Source organism: Cnephaeus nilssonii, assembly GCF_951640355.1.
Source record: "Cnephaeus nilssonii genome assembly, chromosome: 4".
NCBI classification, from domain to species: domain Eukaryota; kingdom Metazoa; phylum Chordata; class Mammalia; order Chiroptera; family Vespertilionidae; genus Cnephaeus; species Cnephaeus nilssonii.
Genome location: NC_137075.1, coordinates 66,933,070 through 66,953,554, shown reverse-complemented (window position 1 = coordinate 66,953,554; position 20,485 = coordinate 66,933,070). Strand labels below are relative to the sequence as shown.

General features: G+C 37.3%; 1 protein-coding gene across 3 annotated transcripts in view; it reads right to left on the bottom strand.

Annotated features, from left to right (window-relative positions):
• The window catches only part of MAP2K5 (mitogen-activated protein kinase kinase 5), a 269,269-nt gene that overhangs the window by 121,154 nt on the left and 127,630 nt on the right, over window positions 1-20,485 (bottom strand). For all 3 annotated transcript variants that reach the window (XM_079768368.1, XM_079768369.1, XM_079768370.1), the window contains exons 14-15: window positions 1,792-1,865; window positions 793-843 (exon numbers count right to left, since the gene is read on the bottom strand). In XM_079768368.1, coding sequence (XP_079624494.1) covers window positions 793-843; window positions 1,792-1,865 — 125 coding nt within the window. The remainder of the gene's footprint in view (window positions 1-792; window positions 844-1,791; window positions 1,866-20,485) is intronic.

Below are 20,485 nucleotides of genomic sequence, written 5' to 3'. Positions count from 1 at the left end.
CTCAATAAAAAAACCACGTAATTAAGATGTTAAAACAAAACTTTGCTCCAAAAATGATACTAGATAAACTTCCTGCTTGTCTCCTTCCACCCCCCAAATCTTGAAGTGATGGTGGAAACCAATACACAAAGCATTTTTATGGACTATTCTTCTTGAAAGGTAGGAAAAAGAAAAAGGTCAAAGCCAAGTCCACATCAGTCTTTGAAACAGTTCTATGCTTCTATTTTTATTCTTTTTAAATTTATTTCAGTGGAACTAAATTATCTTATAATAGGCATGAGCCCAACAAATAAACAGAATATAGATGTACAAGTTCTAAAGAGAATTGCCTGCTAAACCCTTACATTCAGAGATCCATAAGTAAGAGTTGGTCACATCAATAATTTAATTTTGATCTGGTGACAAAGCATGTTTGTATTCATGGAAAAAAAAACCCCAACCAATCTTATTGACTGGCAATTTAGTATACTTGAGGGTTAATTAAATAGGCAATGTGGCAAAGTACCCAATATGCTATAATGTGCAATTTTTCTGTTGGATTAAACTTCAAAACTCAGCTATTCCACATTCGAGCCAATCAGTTAAGTCAACAAAATCAGCTAAGTTGGTAGCTCCTGTATAAAACCTCATGTCTTTTAGAAAGGTTTAAAAATCAAATCATGACTGAATTAACTTTGTAACTTATGATACGTTAGGCTAAAGCTGTGGAATTAACTCAAGAATTATACATTACCAAGTACATAAAGATAAAGATGTTGGTTTTAAATGTTATTTTTGCATAAGTTTACTTACTGCCATATAAGCATTTGTTCCAACATACGTCTTGGCTATAGAATTCACCAGCTATGAGACAAAACAGTCTGTTAGAACAATATAAAGATAATGTGGAAATAAAATGGGCAATTATTCCTCATTTAACCTACAATCATCATTTCTATAAATCAACTAAAAATTACGTAAAAGGGAACAAATCTAAAAAGGCATTAAAAATGGTTAAATCTCTCTTTCCTTTTGAATGTGATTTCCATTTAAACAAGCACAGCATTACAGTTTATAGCAGATAACCTTAAACAATTCACTTAAGCAGGATGCTTATCGCTTTAGTACCCCAAAACTGTCTGATATAAAAAGTCAATTTGAAGTAGAATTTGAACACACTCAAATGGCTCAAGATGTGAATGAAGCCTCATGCATTACTAGAATGAAACGAACACTAAATACGCTGGAGGGATAACAGACTTTGACAACTCATAATACAACGATGACCTTCGCTTTGGTCTTCGTGTTTGGCTGGGAGTAAAGGTGGCTGCAATTCAAATCAACATCACAGCACGCTCATGGGTCACTATCACCGGGGTTCTCAGGGGAGGCCCAAAATGGAAATTAATTAAAATTTGTGCTGCACATTGTAATGGCCCTCCACCATTGTTGCTCCCAATATTAATTTTTATTGTGGGCCAGTTGGGCTCCCCAGGCACAGCTCCCACTCTGCCCTCCCTTTTGTCTGGCCAAAACGCTTCATATCAACACTGCATATCAATGAAGTTTGCTATTCGTAAGTAGTAATTACAATATCAGCAGTTTTTACTGTCATTAAACAATGAACAATCATATTCTGATGAAGGAAACTCGCCCGGAGATTAAAAATGAATACCACACTCCCAGCCGAGGAGAAGATGCACAGCTCTGTTTGTCTGGCGGCTGGGTGACTTTTCAATCCAGAGAGGAGGTTGGAAATAAAAAGGGGATGCTGCAGAGAGGAGAGCAGATGGGGAGGGAAAACAGACCTACCTGAGTGCTAACTCCAAAGTCACAGAGCTTGACCTGTCCTCTGGTGTTTACTAGCATATTGGAGGGCTTCACATCTAAAAAGGGAGGAGAAAAGTCCACGTAACTAATTCCATATCCACAGTGCTTGCTCTAAAAAGAAGCGCACTTGCATACCATATTATATTGCAGAAACGACATCATCTGCTCAACTTGGACTTCTAATCACAGATTTAATGCAAAGCATTTTATCTGGAAGCAAATAAATGTAAGGTCCTAACACCTCCACTTCCAGCTATTTCTGGTTTCTATAGAAGCAAGGGTTTATTCCAAGTGAAAGTAAAAAAAAAAATGTTGGCTTTCAACAACAGTAAATACACCCGTCATCCTATCCCCTGCCTTTTAGGAAAAGTAGGTAGAAAAGAAAATGTAATCTTGCAAAGAATTTGCACAAAAGGGCTTGTTTTGCTCCCATTTAATAAACAGTAAGGCCAAAGGGAAGCCAACAGGAAAGAGAGCGTTCGTATGTTGCGGGTAACAGGCCATAGCTAAACAAAACAATGAAAAAATAAGTGCCACATTGCTTTTTCCTGGTTTGATATGATAAATGCTACTTCAGATGATACTCAGAAATTGATCTAAAAGATGTGAGTGTGTGCCTGCATACACTTATCAGCCTTTGTTTCAGTTGGCCTTCTCTTCCCTTACATCATTTTTGACTGCTGTTATAGTTAACAAAAGAACTGACATAGCTTTTGCCAAGGCAGTCAGTTGCTAAATAATGACACAAAGGGTTTCTGTGAAACATTGTCAGTGACGACAATGAGCCTTTTCAGGAATTCAGGGAGCCCACAAAAATCACCCAAGCAGGACAAGAGCATACTGCTTTTGAGGGTACAGAACAGCACCTGCTTCAACATTCATCTTCGATGGCAAAAGTGGTCGGGAATAGGCAACTTGTTATATTTAATATAGCATATAATCTTAATCACCCCGAAATTGAACATGGGAGTCACCATTTTTAATGTAACAATTTTTAAAAATCTGTAAATGAGTTCATCTCCTCCCCTTTACCCTGCAAAAGGGTACCCCAACAAAGTATCCTGCCAACAGTAGATATTTAATTCAAACTTCAAGTTCAAACTCTGTAATTACCAATTATTGAGTCCTACCTACTATGTGACAGGCAACATGCTAGGTACTTTCTCATGCATTAGCTATTAAGTATAGCTTGACTGATGCAACAATGTAAACTCCATGAAGGCAGGGACTTTATCTCTGTTACTAACTACTATATTCCCAGTCCCTAGAAGGGTGCCAGGCATACAGTAAATGCTTAATAAGTATTTGTTGAATGGGGGAGAAAATAAAGGAATGGAAACCATGAACACATAGTATGACTTCATGTTGATGATTTTGTTTCAGTAATCAGAGGGCAGCTATAGAACATGTTTCTGGACCACACCCTTCAAATAATACACATTGGATACGTCCTTTGCGGGGAGGGTGAGTCTGAAGACAGTTTTATCAACTCTCTTTCTGCCTTTAGTTTCCCCAATTTCAATATAAATCTTACACCACCAACATTCTACGTAATAAAAGGCTAATATGCAAATTGTCCCTTCAGGAGTTCGACCGACTGGGAATTTGACCACTCGCTATGACGTGCACTGACTACCAGGAGCAGCATGGGACAAAGGAAGGCCCCGGCCGGCAACCGGTGGCCGGGGGAAGGAAGGCCCCAATCGGCCTTGATCGCCGACCAGGCCTAGGGGCCCTACTGCGCATGAATTTTGTGCACTGGGCCTCTAGTATTAAATACAGCACTTTCACTACCTCATTTCTCTCCTTGAGAAGGAAATGAAATACTCCCTGATCCCACCCCACCAAAATGTAAACTCCTTAAGAATAGGGTTGTGCTTTCAAATGTACCCCAGTATTTAGCACAACACATTTAAGTCATAGATAGCCACAGTAGACATGCAACGTTTGCTGAACTGAAAGAAATGTTAGAATCTACACAGCCTGGTCTTTTTTTCCAAACCTAATTTTCATTATTCTAGTAGACCCTCAACTCTGAATATTTTTCTTTTTGACAATCTGCTCTTTTATACATCAACACCCTTAAACCACTCTTAAGCCACCATATCAGATGGAGACAGTTAATGAACAGATATTTTAAGCTCCTGGAAGGAGCTGCCTGGAAATCATGAAGTATGGTATGGTAAAATTAACATTTTTAGCTTTAATCAGACACATATTTGACTTAAGTGGATTAACAGAGAGAGAAAGAATAAAACCACAAAGTTGCTAGATTATATTGTAAAAGGCAAAGTGTAAATAAGAACTTTACTGGATTTTTCAGCTCTCCACCATCTACATCTTGTTTAACTTACATGTATAACTCGTGTACATTCACCTCTCAGCCTAGTTATCAGGAGTACTTTATGTATGAAAGTAGGAGTCACCCTTTTATCCTCAAACCAACTTTTGTATTCTGTCTAAACTGTTAATCATGGTCTCAAAAAAACACACCCCAAAACAAACAAAACCCCCCATCACTAAGCCTTTGTTCATTCTACCTGTTCTCCCTCCCACTCCCTTTGGACACGCCCCCCCTTTACCCCCTACTCCCCGCCCCCACCCTGCCCCACCTCGGGGTTTAGAAACCCTTCTTCAATATAGTCTGACTGAATCCTGCCCATTCTTTAGCTCAGGCACCCTCCTCCCTGTTGCCCTAAATATTCAGGCCGTCAGAATCACTGCCTCCTTTGAACTGCTAAAGTATTTACTATTTACTGTCTGTACCATTTGTTTGAAACTGAGCATATGACATTTTTTTTTAGTAGTAGTTATTTACCATATTTACTGTTATAGGTATCACCACCCCAAGTATTAAGTTCACAGAGTAGGAATATGTTTATACATCTTTGTCTTTGTATGTATCTTTTCTAAGCATAGTATCTTGCTCACTAGTTGATGGTCTTCAAACAATACACTAAATTTGTTATATTAAGTGTCCTCTTTCCCACCAACATCTTGAGACATCATTTGAACATAACAGACTCCTTTAAACAAAACCAGTGGATTCAGACGAGGATAAAAGACCATTTAGTATTTTGGGGGCTCTGCCACAAACTTAGCATGTAATGTTTTAGTGTCCACCTCTGTAAGGAAACAACCATGTGTCAATCTTAAAAAACGATGAGGATTAGATGAGATAATGAATAAACACTGCATTTTAAACTCTCAAACACTCTATAATTGTAAGGTATTATTATTTCCCATTGGTAGTCAACCAAGCTACAAAAGCTGTACTTCATTATATTTAGAAAATTATTTCTATTGCTATTGTAGCAAATTTAAGCTGTATTTGAATAAATACCAACTGAATGAAAATCATTTCTAAAGCCCAGTAAGTAGAACTATAAACCAATTTAATGTTGAGGAGGCATTCTAGGCAGACAATATGCACCATGCCTCAACAAGGCTACTAACTTGTCTCCCCATTTTTGCATTTGCTCTGCTATTATCTGTGCTGAATACAGCAGCTAGTGATCCTTTTAAAACTTAAATCAGATCATGCTGCTTCTCTCCCTAAAACCTCCAAGAGCTTCCCAACTCAATGAAAAATGCCAAGTCCCCATGATAATGTCTAAGGTAGGGGTGGGGAACCATTTTTCTGTCAAGGGCCACTTGGATATTTATAACATCATTCGAGGGCCATACAAAATTATCAAGTTAAAAATTAGCCTGCTAGCAATCTTGAGATAGAAGAACAAAGTTGGAGGGATCATAATACCAGATATCAAGTTATACTACAAAGCCACTATAATCAAAACAGCCTGGTACTGGCACAAGAACAGGCATATAGATCAATGGAACAGAACAGAGACCCCAGAAATTTACCCAAGCCATTACGATCAATTAATATTTAACAAAGGAGGCAAGAGCATATAATGGAATCAAGGCAGTCTATTCAATAAATGCTGTTGCGAATACTGGACAGATACATGCAAAAAAATGAAACTAGACCACCAAGTTACACCACACACAAGAATAAACTAAAAATGAATAAACTCAAAAGACTTCAATGTAAGATGTGAAACCATAAAAATCCTAGAAGAAACCACAGGCAGCAAAATCTCAGGTATCTCTCGTAGTAATATGTTTACAGATACATCTCCTAGGGCTAAGGAAACTAAGGAGAAAATAAACAAATGGGACTATATAAAAATAAAAAGCCTCTGCACAGCAAAAGAAACCATCAACAAAACGAAAAGGGAACCCACTGTATAGTAGAACATATTTGGCAATGATACATCTGATAAAGGGTTAATATCCAAAACATATAAGGAAGTCATACAACTTAACAAAAGGAAGACAAAAATCCAATTAAAAAATGGGCAAAGGACCTAAATAGACACTTCTCCAAAATAGACATACAGATGGCTAAGAGACATATGAAAAAAATGCTCAAAGTCATTGATCATCAGAGAGATGCAAATTGAAATGACAATAAGATATTACCTCACACCTGTCAGAATGGCTACCATAAACAATTCAATAAATGACAAGTGCTGGCGAGGATGTGGAGAAAAGGGAACCCTCGTACACTGCTGGTGGGAATGCAGACTGGTGTAGCCATTATGGAAAACAGTATGGAGTTTCCTCAAAAAATTAAATATGGAACTGCCATTTGACCCAGTGACTTTACTTCTGGAAATATATCCTAAGAGACCCGAAACACCAATCAGAAAGAATGTACGAGGTGTACTGGTTAATAATGCGGATTTTTTCAATAGATGGTTATATTATATATATTATATATATTATATATTATGTTATATATGTTGATATATATGTGATTTGATATGTATGCTATTTTGTTGTATTGACAACAAGCTTCAAAACTTCATATGTCAAACTTGCTGAAGATGTTAACATCATAGATATTTTTACACTTAAAAATGTCGAATTTTGTGCCAAAAAAAGAGCATTTGCAAGAAGTTATAATTCATTTCTTTATTTTGAAGAAAAGTGCTGCTGAATACTTCGGGAAGTTTATGGTGAACATGCTCCATCTCAAGATATGTGTGAACACTGGTTTAAACGCTTTAAAAGTGATGATTTCGATGTGAAAGACAAAGAATGTCCAGGTCAACCGAAAACGTTTGAAGACCAACTATTACAAACCTTATTGGATGAAGATGTGTGTCAAACTCAAAAACAAGCTGCAGAAAGATTAAACATTGCTCAGAAAACAATTTTTTTCGATCGTTTACAAGCAATGGGAAAGATTTTAAAGGAAGGAAAATGTGTGCCACATCAATGGAACGAAAGACAAATAGAAAACTGAAAAGTCATCAGTAAAATGTTGCTTCAATGGCACGAAAGAAAGTCTTTTTTGCTCGAATTGTGACTGGCAATGAAAAGTGGATTTATTTTGAGAATCCCAAATGCACAAAATCATGGGTTGATCCAGGTCAGCCATCAACATAGACTGCAAGGCCAAATCGCTTCGGAAAGACAATGCTCTGCGTTTGGTGGGATCAGGAAGATGTGGTGTACTATGAGCTTCTAAAACCAGGTGAAACAGTTAATACTGATTGCTACCGACAACAAATAATGAATTTGAACCACGCTTTGATCGTAAAACGACCAGAATGTGCCAGAAGACATGGCAAAGTAATTTTGCTTCATGATGACGCATCATCACACACTTCAAAACCAGTTAAAGACACATAAAAGATCTTGCTTGGGAAGTATTAACCCACCCTCCATATTCACCAGACCTTGCTCCTTCAGATTACCACTTGTTCTGATCGATGGCACACGCACTTTCTGAGCAGCACTTCAAAACATACGAAGAAGTGGAAAATTGGGTCTCTGAATGGTTTGCCTCAAAAACAAGAAAAGTTCTATTGGGAGGGTATCCACAAATTACCTGAATGATGGGGAAATGTGTAGCTAGCGATAGGCATTACTTTGAATAAAGCACTTTTGATGTTTCTCTTGAAGTTATCGTGTTTTCTTTGATTACAAAATCCGCTATTATTAACTGGTACACCTAGTATGTACCCTATGTTCATAGCAGCATAATTAACAGTAGCTATGATCTGGAAACAGCCCAAGTGCCCATCAGTAGATGAGTGGATCAAAAAGCTGTGGCACATTTATATCATGGAATACTATGAAGCAGTAAAAAAGGAGGATCTCTTACCCTTTGAGACAGCATGGAGGGACCTGGAGAGTATTATGCTAAACGAAATAAGCCAGTTAGAGAAAGACAAGTATCGCATGATCTCACTCATATGTGGAATCTAAGTAACAAAATAAATGGATGTACAAAATAGATCCAGAGACATAGAAGCATGGAACAGACTGGAATCTCAGAGGGAAGTCAGGGGTGGGTGGGAAGAGATGAACCAAAGAACTTGTATGCATATATGCATAACCCATGGATACAGAAAATAGGGTAGTGGAAGTATGGGATGGGGGTGGCCTATAAGGGGTCACTGGGAGAAAAAAGAGGGCATATGTAATTCTTTCAACAATAAAGATTACAAAGAAAAAGATTCAAGAAACAGAAATACTACAAAAAAAATTAGCCTGCTATATTTGGTCAAACATTTAATTAACTCACCCCCAATGCCTTGGCAGAACCAGACCAAATGATTTTGAGGGCCTTCTCTGGTCTGCAGGTCGGACATTCCCTATCCCTGGTCTAAGGCCTTCTCTGAGCTGGCTCCCCCACTACCTTGTGCTCTCATCCTCCCTACTCCTCTCCTTGCTTCATCTCATTTGCCAGGCATGCTCCTGCATTGTGGCTCCATATCCCTGGAATACTCTACTCCTATGTGTATGCATAGGTTGCGCCTTCACTTCTTTTCTGCTCAAATGCTACCTTCCCCAGCCACCCAGCATGAACAGCAGAACTTTCCCACCCTAGATACCCCTTTCTCCCCCGCCCCATTTCAATGTTCTTCTTAACATTTAGCACCATCAACAACACACTATAATATCTGCGTAACTAAATCTATTCCCTCACAATTCCCCCTCTTGAAGGGAAGCCCCATGAATATAGAGACTTCACCTATTTTTTCCCTACTATAATCTAGAATGGTGCCTGTGCAAATAAGAAACAATATTTGTTGAGCAAATGGTGAATGAATGATATCTCTAATAAATAGATAGGCAAACATGCTTATCCAGAGGGGCATGAATTTGGCCTGAGAAGGAGCTGCATCTTTTCCATACTTAATGGCATGTACTTCAGAATGAATACATTTGCAAGTGACATTTTTCATTCTGAGAAGAATCCACAGTTGCTGCAGAGAGAAACATGAGTAAGACCCTGACCTTCAGGAAAGGGCAGACCGAGGACATGCTGGTATATTCTCTGACCAAAAATATTGCACATGAGATTTCAGGATAACAATACTGCTTTTATATACTCTAAATGGGATTTTCTTCCTGAACAATTGGCACTCTTACTATAATAAAGACAATGAGAGTTATGTAACTAAATAGCTCCCAAGCCTGGCTGTGCATTAAAAAAAAGGACAACTTTTGGGGTTCCACCTCAGATCTACTAAATCAGAAACCAATCGCATACAGCCTGGTCTTTAGGCCAGCATTTATAAAAGATTGATGTAAACTGCTGAATTTCCCTTTGATTTAATTGCTAGAAAGTTCAGAATATCTGAAGAAAATTTTCTTCTCTTGTTTTCCTTTACTTTTAAAATCAATTTTATTCCTTTGAAAAAATGAATTTTATTGCATCATTTTGAATGCACAATTTGGTGAGTTTGACAAGTGTATATATTTAAGAAACAGAATTCTGGGTTGATAGGTTTTTCCCTCCCAGCATTTGAAAGATGTCTTTCCATTAACTTTTGGCTTGCATAGCTTTTGACACAGTCTGCTGTAATTCTTTTAAAAAAATATTTTTATTGATTTCAGAGAGGAATGGAGAGGGAGATAGAAATAGAAACATCAGTGATGACAGAGAATCATTGATTGGCTGGCTCCTGCATAGCCCCCACCGGGGATCTAGCCCACAACCTGGGCATGTCCCCTGACCCAGAATCAAACTGTGACCTCCTGGTTCATAGGTAGACACTCAACCACTGAGCCACACTAGCTGGGCTGCTATAATTTTTATTTTTGTTCTCTTAATGTATTTCGTTTCTCTGAATATTTTAAAGATTTAAAAAATCACTTATTTTCAAATTTTTTATTTTGATATGCTTTGGTATGGTTTTGTTTTTATCCTGGTTAGGGTTTGTTGAGCTTATATCTATGGGTTTGTAGGTTTCATTTAATTGGAACCATTATTTCTTCAAATTATTTTTTGTTCCCTTTTCTCACTCCTTTCCTTCTGAGATTCTAGTTACACATATATCCTAGACTTCTTGATATAATTTCAAAAGTCCCTGAGGCCGTGCTCATTTTTTTAGTCTTTCTTTTCTTGGTAGTAATTTTGGATAATTTCTATATCTCTAACATCAAGATTACTAATGGTTTCTTCTGTAGTATCTTATCTATGGTTAATTCCATTAAGTAAAATTTTTATTTTAGACATATTACATTTCATCTTTAGATGTTCCACTAGGGTTCTTTTTGTCTTCCATTTCTCTCCCTGTAATGCTCATGTTTTCCTTGAAATCCTTGAGTATACTTATAATATTTATAGTAACTGTTCTTAAGTCCTTGTCGGCTAAGTCCATTATCTCAGCAGGGGGAAGTTTCCTATTTCTATTGACTGATTTTTTTTCTGGTTATAATATTTCATCCATCATCAGAAAAATAATTCTCTGTTCACCTACTAATTTTTATTTGGATACCAGATATTGTAAATCTTATGTTGTTGAGTGATGAATATTGTTATCATCCTTAAAGAGTGTTTACTTAATACTGGCAGGTAGTTAACTTATTTGCAGATACCCAGATAATTTTCAGGCTTTAGAGTTTTTATATAGAGAGCCCATAATAACCCCCTAGCCTAGGGCTAGTTTAGCCCTACCATTAAAGCATGCTCCTTCTAAAGTCTCTCTTGAATGCTCCAACAAGTTATCTTCACTCTGGCTGGTTGGAATTTTTAAAATCCCCTGTTTGGCTTATAGCTCCCCCCAAATTTCTTTCCCATATAGTAGTTCATTGTCTAGATTTATAAGATTTTTATCATATGAATCCATAGGTTGATATCCACCCAAAAACTCAAGATTCTTATATAATTTCTTGAGCTCCTTTTCTGCATAGATCCTGCCTTTCTAGGACTCTGCCATAAATTCTAGCCATTTTGGCCTTCTTGACCTCTAAACACTGCCTCTGTACCTCAGACCTTGGGGTCTGAGTGAGTTCTCTCTCTCTCTAAGCTGCAGTCCAGAAATTGTCTTCAGGCAGAAAGCATGGGTTACTCACCTCATCAGTTTCCCTTCTCTCAAGGGTCATAGCTCTGTACTACTTGTTATCTAATGTCTGAAAACAGATTTTCATGAATTTGGTACAGTTTTTTAGTTATTTTTGGTGGAGGGCAACTCCCATAGCAGTGATTCCTTTCTAGGCAGAAGTGGAGATACCCCTTGACCTTAAAATTCTTTTTTTTTTTTTTGTCTTTTGTTAATTGTTTTGACTTTATATTGTAAGCTGCCTCAAATCTGTTTTAAAAATAGACAGGATATAAATAATATTAGGACTTTACTTAGTTAGGCTAAACCTGAATTCCTGTGGCAAAATATTAAGAAAATAAAATCTCACTGCTAGAATGAGGACAGTTCCTGTCTGAAGTTTCACTTAATGTAAATAAAATATTCCACCTTGTATTTTTTGAGGTATTTGAGGTATAAATAATCCTAGTACATAGCCACTGAACTTGCTACCGTATTTTCCGGCGTGTAAGATGACTTTTTAACCCAGGAAAATCTTCTATACGCCCAGTCGTCTTATACGCTGGAAAATACGGTACTTCCAAGTTTTCATTTAAAATGGACAACTATTATAATTCTCAAGAATATCTCCAGGAATATTGAAATAATTGAATTTCTTTCCCTTCCCTTCCCTTCCCTTCCCTTCCCTTCCCTTCCCTTCCCTTCCCTTCCCTTCCCTTTTCTTTTCGTGGATTTGTTTTCAATGTCACTCAAAGTCATAGACAACAGCACAACATATAAGAGAAAAAGATTACTTTTAAGGAGGTAGTTATATTTATGCTTATTTTAAAGCAATCTCAAGTTATAGAAAACAAACAACAATTGAATGTATATAAGCTTTCCATTCAGCTCACTTAAAACATCATAGCCTTTATTCTGTAAGCAAAGCGCAGAAAAGATGAGTCATTAAAGTGACTGATTATAAATGGCAACCATCAGGGCAGATGTAAGTCATTTTGCTTTAATCAGGCCATTAATTATTAGGGTTTATCAATTAGTTTTATTGAAGGCAAGGGAGCTTAAATGAATACTAGGGCATTGATTTTAACTAGGACATTTTCTCAGAGAAAATACAAATGAGGTGTGTAGAATCCTGGAATTACAGGTTCTTTTCATACCACTAAAAGAAGCAAGCTTCGTCTCTAATATAAAACATAAGCCTATAGTGAAAAACAAATTAGCTCTAATCCCCTTTGTATTACATATGAAATATCATTATTTTGATGTTCTCTAATTTGAGGTTTGGTTTTAATCTATCTTGGCCAAGAGGTCACTATCATGTTGGAGAAAGTGAGATGAAGATACAAAGCAAAATGACCCATTTTTAATATTCCTTATCTTCTTTCATTTTAGAAAAATATTTAGTCATTTTATGCACAGAGACTTTTATAGGAATTAGAATAGATTCCTATTGGTCAGATTCTCTCAGAGGAAGCAGAAATGACATGGAAAATGTGTGTTTGTTGTGTGTGTGTAATATACAAGATAAAGGGTGATACCTAATCTTCCTACAATGACAAGGTTGTTATGAGAATTAAGTGAGACAGTGCTTAGCAGTGCCTGTTAAGCTAGAACTCAATGAATTGTTGAATGAATAAAATGAATGGAAAAAAACATTTTGTAAACTTAAATGTACTGTATAAACTGGAAACTACTGCTCTGTGGAACTGGCAATGACAATGACTAATATCCTAGAAATCAGGATATGGATCATCCTATGTAATAAAAGCCTAATATACAAATTGTCCCCTCGGGTGCTCATTGGACTGGGAGACCTGGAGTTTGACTGCTCGCTATGACATGTGCTGACCACCAGCGGGCAAAGCTGCATGGGCAGTGGGCAGGATGGTGGAGCAGGTGAGTGGGTGGTGCCAGGCCAAGGCGGGTGTGAGTGGGGGCCCAATCGCCCTGCAGACAATGACCAGAGGCAGCGGAGGAGGGCAGGGCCAGTGCCTGTTCCCAGGCGCTGAGGGAGCTAGGTGGGGGGGGCGGGGGGGGGCTCAGACCCGATCAATCGCCCTGCAGGCAGGATGGAGGAGCAGGTGAGGGGATGGCACCAGGCCAAGGCAGGGTGCCAGGTGGGGCTGCGGGGCTGTGAGGCTGTGGCGCAAGCTGGGGCTGCAAGGCTGGGGGCGCGAGCTGGGGCCTGATCTCCGCAGACCTCCCTGAGGGACCCACCCATGCACAAATTTGTGCACTGGGCCTCTAGTCTAATATAATAGACCACACCCAAATACTAAATACAATTAACTTTCACTATATGAGCTCTACCTGAAGGCAGGTTTCTTCTGGTACCTTAAGTGCTGTTCAAAGAAGAGTTAACAATATTTTCCCATTCCTTCAGTAAGATTTCACAGTAAGCTGAGTTTTTTTAATGATGATGTAATGAATATTTGAATTGCAGCAGGGACATTCCACATAGATAATAGGTAGTTATGATGCAGTTCTCTTGAGTAATTTGAAATGCTTAGAAGATTATTAGAAAAATATCAGGAAGTGAAAAGAATAAAAGAACTTACTAAAGGGTCTTGTGTATATAGAAGATAATAGGTTTCCTACAGGAGCTTGTAACTAAATAAAAATCAACCTTTGTCATAACTTTCCTATTCTATCTTTAACAAAGTATGAAATATCAGTTACTTACAGTGATCATGTACTATGCAACAATGGTAAATGATTATTTCTTCTCAAAACTGATGTGCACTAGATGGCTTCACTGTGATTACAAATATTTGAAGAAAGAGCTCTGGCCAGGTGGCTCGGTTGGTTGGAGCATCGTCGTATCATACACCAAAAGATTGCAAGTTCAATTCCTAGTCAGGGTACAACTGATAGATGCTTCTCTTTCACATCATTGCTTCTCTCTCTCTCCCCCTTTCTCTCTTTCTAGACTCAATTAAAAAAACAAAACATATCCTTGGGAGAGGAATTTAAAAAATTTTAAAGAAAGACGCTAATAACCTCCAGGTATCTACTCAAGAAAAAGAAAATGTAGAAACAAATAAAGACTTGTATATGAATAGCAGCATTATTCATAATAGCCCCAAACTGGTATAATCCAAATGTCCTTCTACTAGTAAATGAATGGACAAAATGTGATATATCCATATAATAGACTATTATTCTACAATAAAGAGGAATGAAAAGACAAAAAAGGCCACTGAATATTTACAAAGGGGTTAATCCAACAAGAAGATATAATATTTATAAAAATATATGCACCCAACATAGAAGCATCTAAATATATAAAGCAAATATTAACAGACCTAACAGAAGAAATAGACAGCAATACAATAATAGTAGGGAACTTTAATACCCACTTACATCAATAAAGAGATCATCCACACAGAAAATAAGGAAACACTGGCTTTAAATGACCAGATGGACTTAGATATACACAGAATATTCCATCCAAAAGCAATAGAACACACATTCTTTTCAAGTGTACATAGAACATTCTCCAGGATAGATCATATGTTAGACAACAAAACAAGTCTTTACAAATTTAAGAAGACAGATCATATCAAGCATCTTTTCCCAATGGTATGAAACTATACATCTATTATAAGAAAACTGGAAAATTCACAAATACGTGGAGACTAAACAACATGCAGTTAACAATCAATGAGTCCATAAAGAAATCAAAAGTGAAATAAAAAAATATTTTGAGACAAATAAAAATGGAAATACAACATACCAAAACTTACTAGAAAAATAAGTTTATGCAGCAAAAGCAATTCTCAGAGGAAAGTTCATAGCATAAATGCATACTTCATGAAGCAAAAAAACGAACAAAAAACAGCACTCAAACAACTTTATACCTTAAGATACTAGAAAAAGAAAAACAATGCCAAAAATTAGTAGAAGGAAGGAAGTAACAAAGATCAGAGCAGAAATAAATGAAATAGAGACTAAAAAGACATCAGAAAAGGTCAGTGAAACCAAGAGCAGGTTCTCTAAAAAGATAAACAAAATTGAAAAAGCTTTAGTTAGACTTACCAACAGGAAAGAGAAAGGGCTCAAATAAATAAAATCAGAAGTGAAAGAGATATTACTCCTGATATCACAGAAATACAAATGATCATAAAAGACTACAACAAACAATTATATGCCAACCAAACAGACAACCTAGAAGAAACAGATAAATTCACAGAAACATATAACCTCCCAAGAATGAATCGTGAAGAAATAGAAAATCTGAACAGGCCAATTTCTAGTAAGGAGACTGAATCAGTAATTTTAAAACTCCCTACAAACAAAAGTCCATGCCTGATGGTTTCAACTAGTGAATTCTACCAAACACTCAAAGAATACCAATCCCTCTCAAACTCTTCCAAAAAACAGAAGAGGAAATACTTCCAAACACTTCCATTTTATGAAGCTAGCATTATGCTGATACCAAAACCAGAAAAGGGTTAGAGTTAGGCAGGAGTGGGGTGGAGATGATCAAAGGGGCGAAAAGGGGAACATTTGTAATACTTTCAACAATAAAGTTAAACACACATACATCATAGTAATCTAAACAGTATGGTATTGGCATAAAAACAGACACATAGATCAAACAAACAGAATAGAAAGTCCAGAAATAAACCCATGCATATAGGGTCAATTAATGTATGACAAAGAAGCCAAGAATATAAAATGGGGAAAGAACAGTTTCTTCAATAAATGGTGTTGAGAAAACTGGGCAGATAAATGCAAAAGAATGAAATTGGAGCACTATCTTATATCATCCACGAAAATTAACTCAAAATAGATTAAAGACTTGAATGTAAGACCTGAAACCATAAAACTCTTAGAAGAAAACATAGGAGGTAATAAGTTCCTTGACAAGAGGTCTTGGCAATGATATTTTGGATTTGACACTCAAAGCAAAGGCAACAAAAGCAAATATAAACAAGTGCGACTACATCAAATTAAAAAACTTCTGCATAGCAAAGGAAACCATCAACAAAATGAAAGGCAACCTACTAAATGGAAGAAAATGTTTGCAAAACATATATCTTGATAAAGTGTTAATATCCAAAATATATAAAGAATTCATACAATTTAATAACAAAAACAAGCAATTCAATTAAAAAATTGGCAGAGGATCTGAATAGATATTTTTCTAAAGAAGACATACAGATAGCCAACAGACACATGAAAAGATATTCAACATCACTAATCCCTAGGGAAATGCAAATCAAAACCACAATGATATATCACCTCATACCTGTTAGAATGGCTATTATAAATAAGATAAAAAATAACAAATATTGTCAAGGACGTGGGGAAAAGGGAACTTTTGTGCACTGTTGGTGGGAATGTAAATTTGTATAGCCACTATGAAAAACAGTATGAAGGGTCCTAAAAAAAAAAAAAAAATGAATGAAATCTTTGTCAACTGCAACAGCATTGGTTGACTTAGAGGGTACTACTAGTATGCTGAGTGAAATAAGTCAGACAGAGAAAGACAAATGCCATATGATTTCATTTATATGTTGAATCTAAAAAAACAAAATAAATGAACAAGCAGAACAGAAATAGACGCATAGATATAGAGAGAACATTTTGATGGCTGCCAGAGGGGAGGGGGGATTTGAGGGAGGATAGAGAAGATGAAGGGAATAAGAAGTAGAAATTGGTAGTTACAGAATAGTCATGGGGATATAAAGTACAGCAATACAGGAAATATAGTCAATAATGTTGTAATAACTATGTATGGTGCCAGATAGGCACTAGAGTTATCGGGTGATCACTTCACATAGATGTCTGGCCACTGGGTTGTACACCTGAAACTAATATAATATTGTACATCAACTGTAATTGAAAAATAAAAAAATATATTTTTTAAAAATAAAAAGGACAAGTACCACGTGATCCAAGCGAGCTCAGCGTCTGTGCCATGGCTGCGCCGGAGGCTTTCGGAAGGCCTGGGGCACCGGCGGACAGCCGGCCAGGTCCCCCGCGATCAAAGGCCAAAGCGGGGGACCTGGCCGGCTGTCTGCTCCGGCGCAAGGCCTTTCGAAAGCCTCCGCAGCGCCAGAGGCTTTCGGAAGGCCTGGGGCACCGGCGGACAGCCAGCCCGCTGGTGCACCAGGTGCATGATTAAATCATGCAATGGGCCTCTAGTGGTTATATAATTCTATAAGTTATTGAAAATCCCTAAATTGCTCACTTAATAATGAATTTTATATGTTAGTTACATACGTATCAATAATTCTCGTTTAAAAAATCAGCCTCAAACACAATTTAACTTATTAATTTCTCTAGTTTTCCAGGTGCTTTGTGGTTACTGTTCCTATTCCAGAACAAAACATGAAACATCAATTAATTATACTGATCATGTATTATATATCAACTAGAGGACCGTTGGGGTCCCTCAGCCTGGTCTGCGGGGATGGGGCTGAAACCAGCTCTCCGACATCCCTCAAGGGGTCCTGGATTGCGAGAGGGTGGTTCTTGGGTGACACACCCCGGAATCGGGCTCCCTCCTCTCTGGTTCCAGGTGCATCACCTGAGAACTGCAGCTGCCAAATCACCGCAGCTTGGCTGTCCCTGCATTGAGCGTCTGTCCCCTGGTGGTCAGTGCGTGTCATAACTACCAGTTGGACGGTCTACGGTCAGTCAGTTGCTTAAGCTTTTATATATATAGATGGTAAAATGATTATTCCCTCTCAAAACTGACATACACTAGAAGGCCTGATTATGATAATAAATATTTTAAGAAAGCTATTTTAAAATGTCTCTTCTGTGTTTTAAGATTATTTCCCCAAATGAATAAGGCCATGTATGCAAAGTGCGAAAACAACCAGTTCAAACATGAAAAATCTTGTCAAGCAACTTAGATGTCTCAATAACCTCTGGTAACTGCTCTGACTGATTTTCAGGCTGGACTGATTCTTTCTCTTCTTTTTTTTTTTCCCACTGAATTGACCAAATTGACTGTGGAAATTGGTATCATGTTGAGACAACCCATATTGCCACCCATAACTGCCTCATGCAGGAAACTGTATCTTCACACACGCTGCATCAATTAGCCATTAAACAATCCACATAAACAGCATCGAGCTGAAGCATGCTAATAAAGGCCAAGCCACAAGAGCATGTGCTTTCTGCAGCTCTTCACAAAAGGCTCCTCCGCCCACTGCCCAGCCCCCACCCCAACACAATCTGGGGTCAGACTGGGAGGCTACCCTGGGTCAGGATGTGGCTGGATGCCCAGGGGGTGGTTCTAAACAGATAAATAAAAGCTTTCACAAAACTACAGTTGGAGTTACCCAGTGTGCTTTGCATAGGAACCTATATGTCAATTTCCTGGTAAGATTAGTTCCAAAGAAAATTGTGACTTGTTCATGCTACTATATGCTTTTTCTTGTCAGGAAAGAAAACCAGGCAAATTGAGGCTTCCCTTTTTGCTGTGATCTATTCATATCAGGTGCTGTTAATACGCTCCCTTTTGTTCTCCGCTTGTATTATATTTAAAATATTTAATTTGCTCCGTGCTTTCACGTGTAAGCCACACTGAATCCCTTTAGAAATAGGTATGGTGCAATTCTTAGGAAGCAGTAGCAAACTTCTCTTCAACTTTTTCCTTCTATACAACAATTACACTATTTTGCTTGAATGCCAGAAAACCATTCTCAGTTTACCAGGAGCCAGAGGACACATTAGCAGATCTCCATTCATAGCAATCTCTCCTAGCACTGTGCCAGGGTGCTTAATTGTCTTATGAAAAGACAACAACTAATATATCTATCTAGTTATTTCTTGGGGACTGCATTCTAATGAATGAGAACAGCAGGTACAATTAAATGCAGACTATGCTGACAGTCTGCATTACAAATTCATCTGTGCACAACAGGAACACACTTAAGAGAAAACCACAATGCAATATAAAAGTTATTCTAATCATTCCATTACATAATAAAGAGTAGGTCATCCAAATATTCTTGCAAAAGCCTTAAATAAAATTAAGTAGCATAATTAGCCATCCTAAATAGCTGTTATTATCTAGAGTCCCATGATTCATTTAAAAATGGAGGCAAAAAACATGGTTTTCCTCCTTCATGTATGATAAAGGCAGGAGACATGCAGCATTTTCAAGGCTAATACGAAGGGCAAAAAAGCCTCGGTTTCTCAAGTCTGCCTTGTCTCAATCCTTTCACTGTAAGTAAAAGAGGTTCCCTTCTAACGTAGGGGATCTTAGATTCCCTACTCGGCAACCTGTACATGTTCTGGTCTGTGTATAGAAACATAGGTGTGAAGGAATAAGTTCGTAGCAGTCAGAAGTAATCTATACTATGCCCAGCTCTGGAGCAACCTACTTCTCCGAGTCTAAGCTATCACCAACTTAAGACTCCTACTGACTACAAAAGCTTTTCAGTGAAAAAGGAAAAACACCCCCAAACAATGGAATACTACATTAAATGCATAAATAAATTTAAGATACATTTTGATTGTAGACTTAGCTTGGAACAGCATGTTCATAAGACCAACTTTGGAAAATTGTTCTAAAGAAATATTAAAAATTATAGCAGATAAGACTTCTTTGACACTTGCTATATGCCAAGCACTGGGCTAAATGCATTATTACCACATGTATTCTCTCATTAATCCTCATTATAATCCTTGATAGATACTATTAAACCCATTTTATAGATGAATACATTGAGGATCAAATTAATGAAATTAGTTGCCCAAGGCCACACAGAGTCTCCAATTCTCACTCTTAAGCTTTAACAAATGACATTATATTTATGAGATCAATCTCATCTGAATTTATGAGCTGGATTATTACTCTAGCTTTGGCATTGAAGAGCTGGCTGACCTTTACATGTTTTATTTTAGATTTTTCTATTTCTCACAGAAAAGTAGATATAGAAGGGAAGTTTGGGGAAGGTTCTAACTATTCTCTCAATCTCTTGCTGTTTTCTCTTGAGAAGCAGTTATTTGAACTATAACAATACTATACAGTACTATAACCTCAAAGAGGTTAAGAAACTGACCCAAGATCATATAGCTGAGTTCAATTAAGAGGCAGAAGCAGCACTTAAACCTGGGACTGCTGACCCTAAAACTAGAGCTCTTCCATTAGGCTACCAACCACTATTGCCTTTATTTGACTCGGTTTTTTAAAACTTTTTGAGCCTTCGTTTTCTCATCTAAAAATGGGAATACAGTGATACCTTCCTTGCAAGGTTATCATGAAGCTTAAATAAAATAATTTATACAAAAGAGCTAATACAGTAGTACATAGAAGGCATTCAATGAATGATAATAACAATAATTATTACTGTACCCCA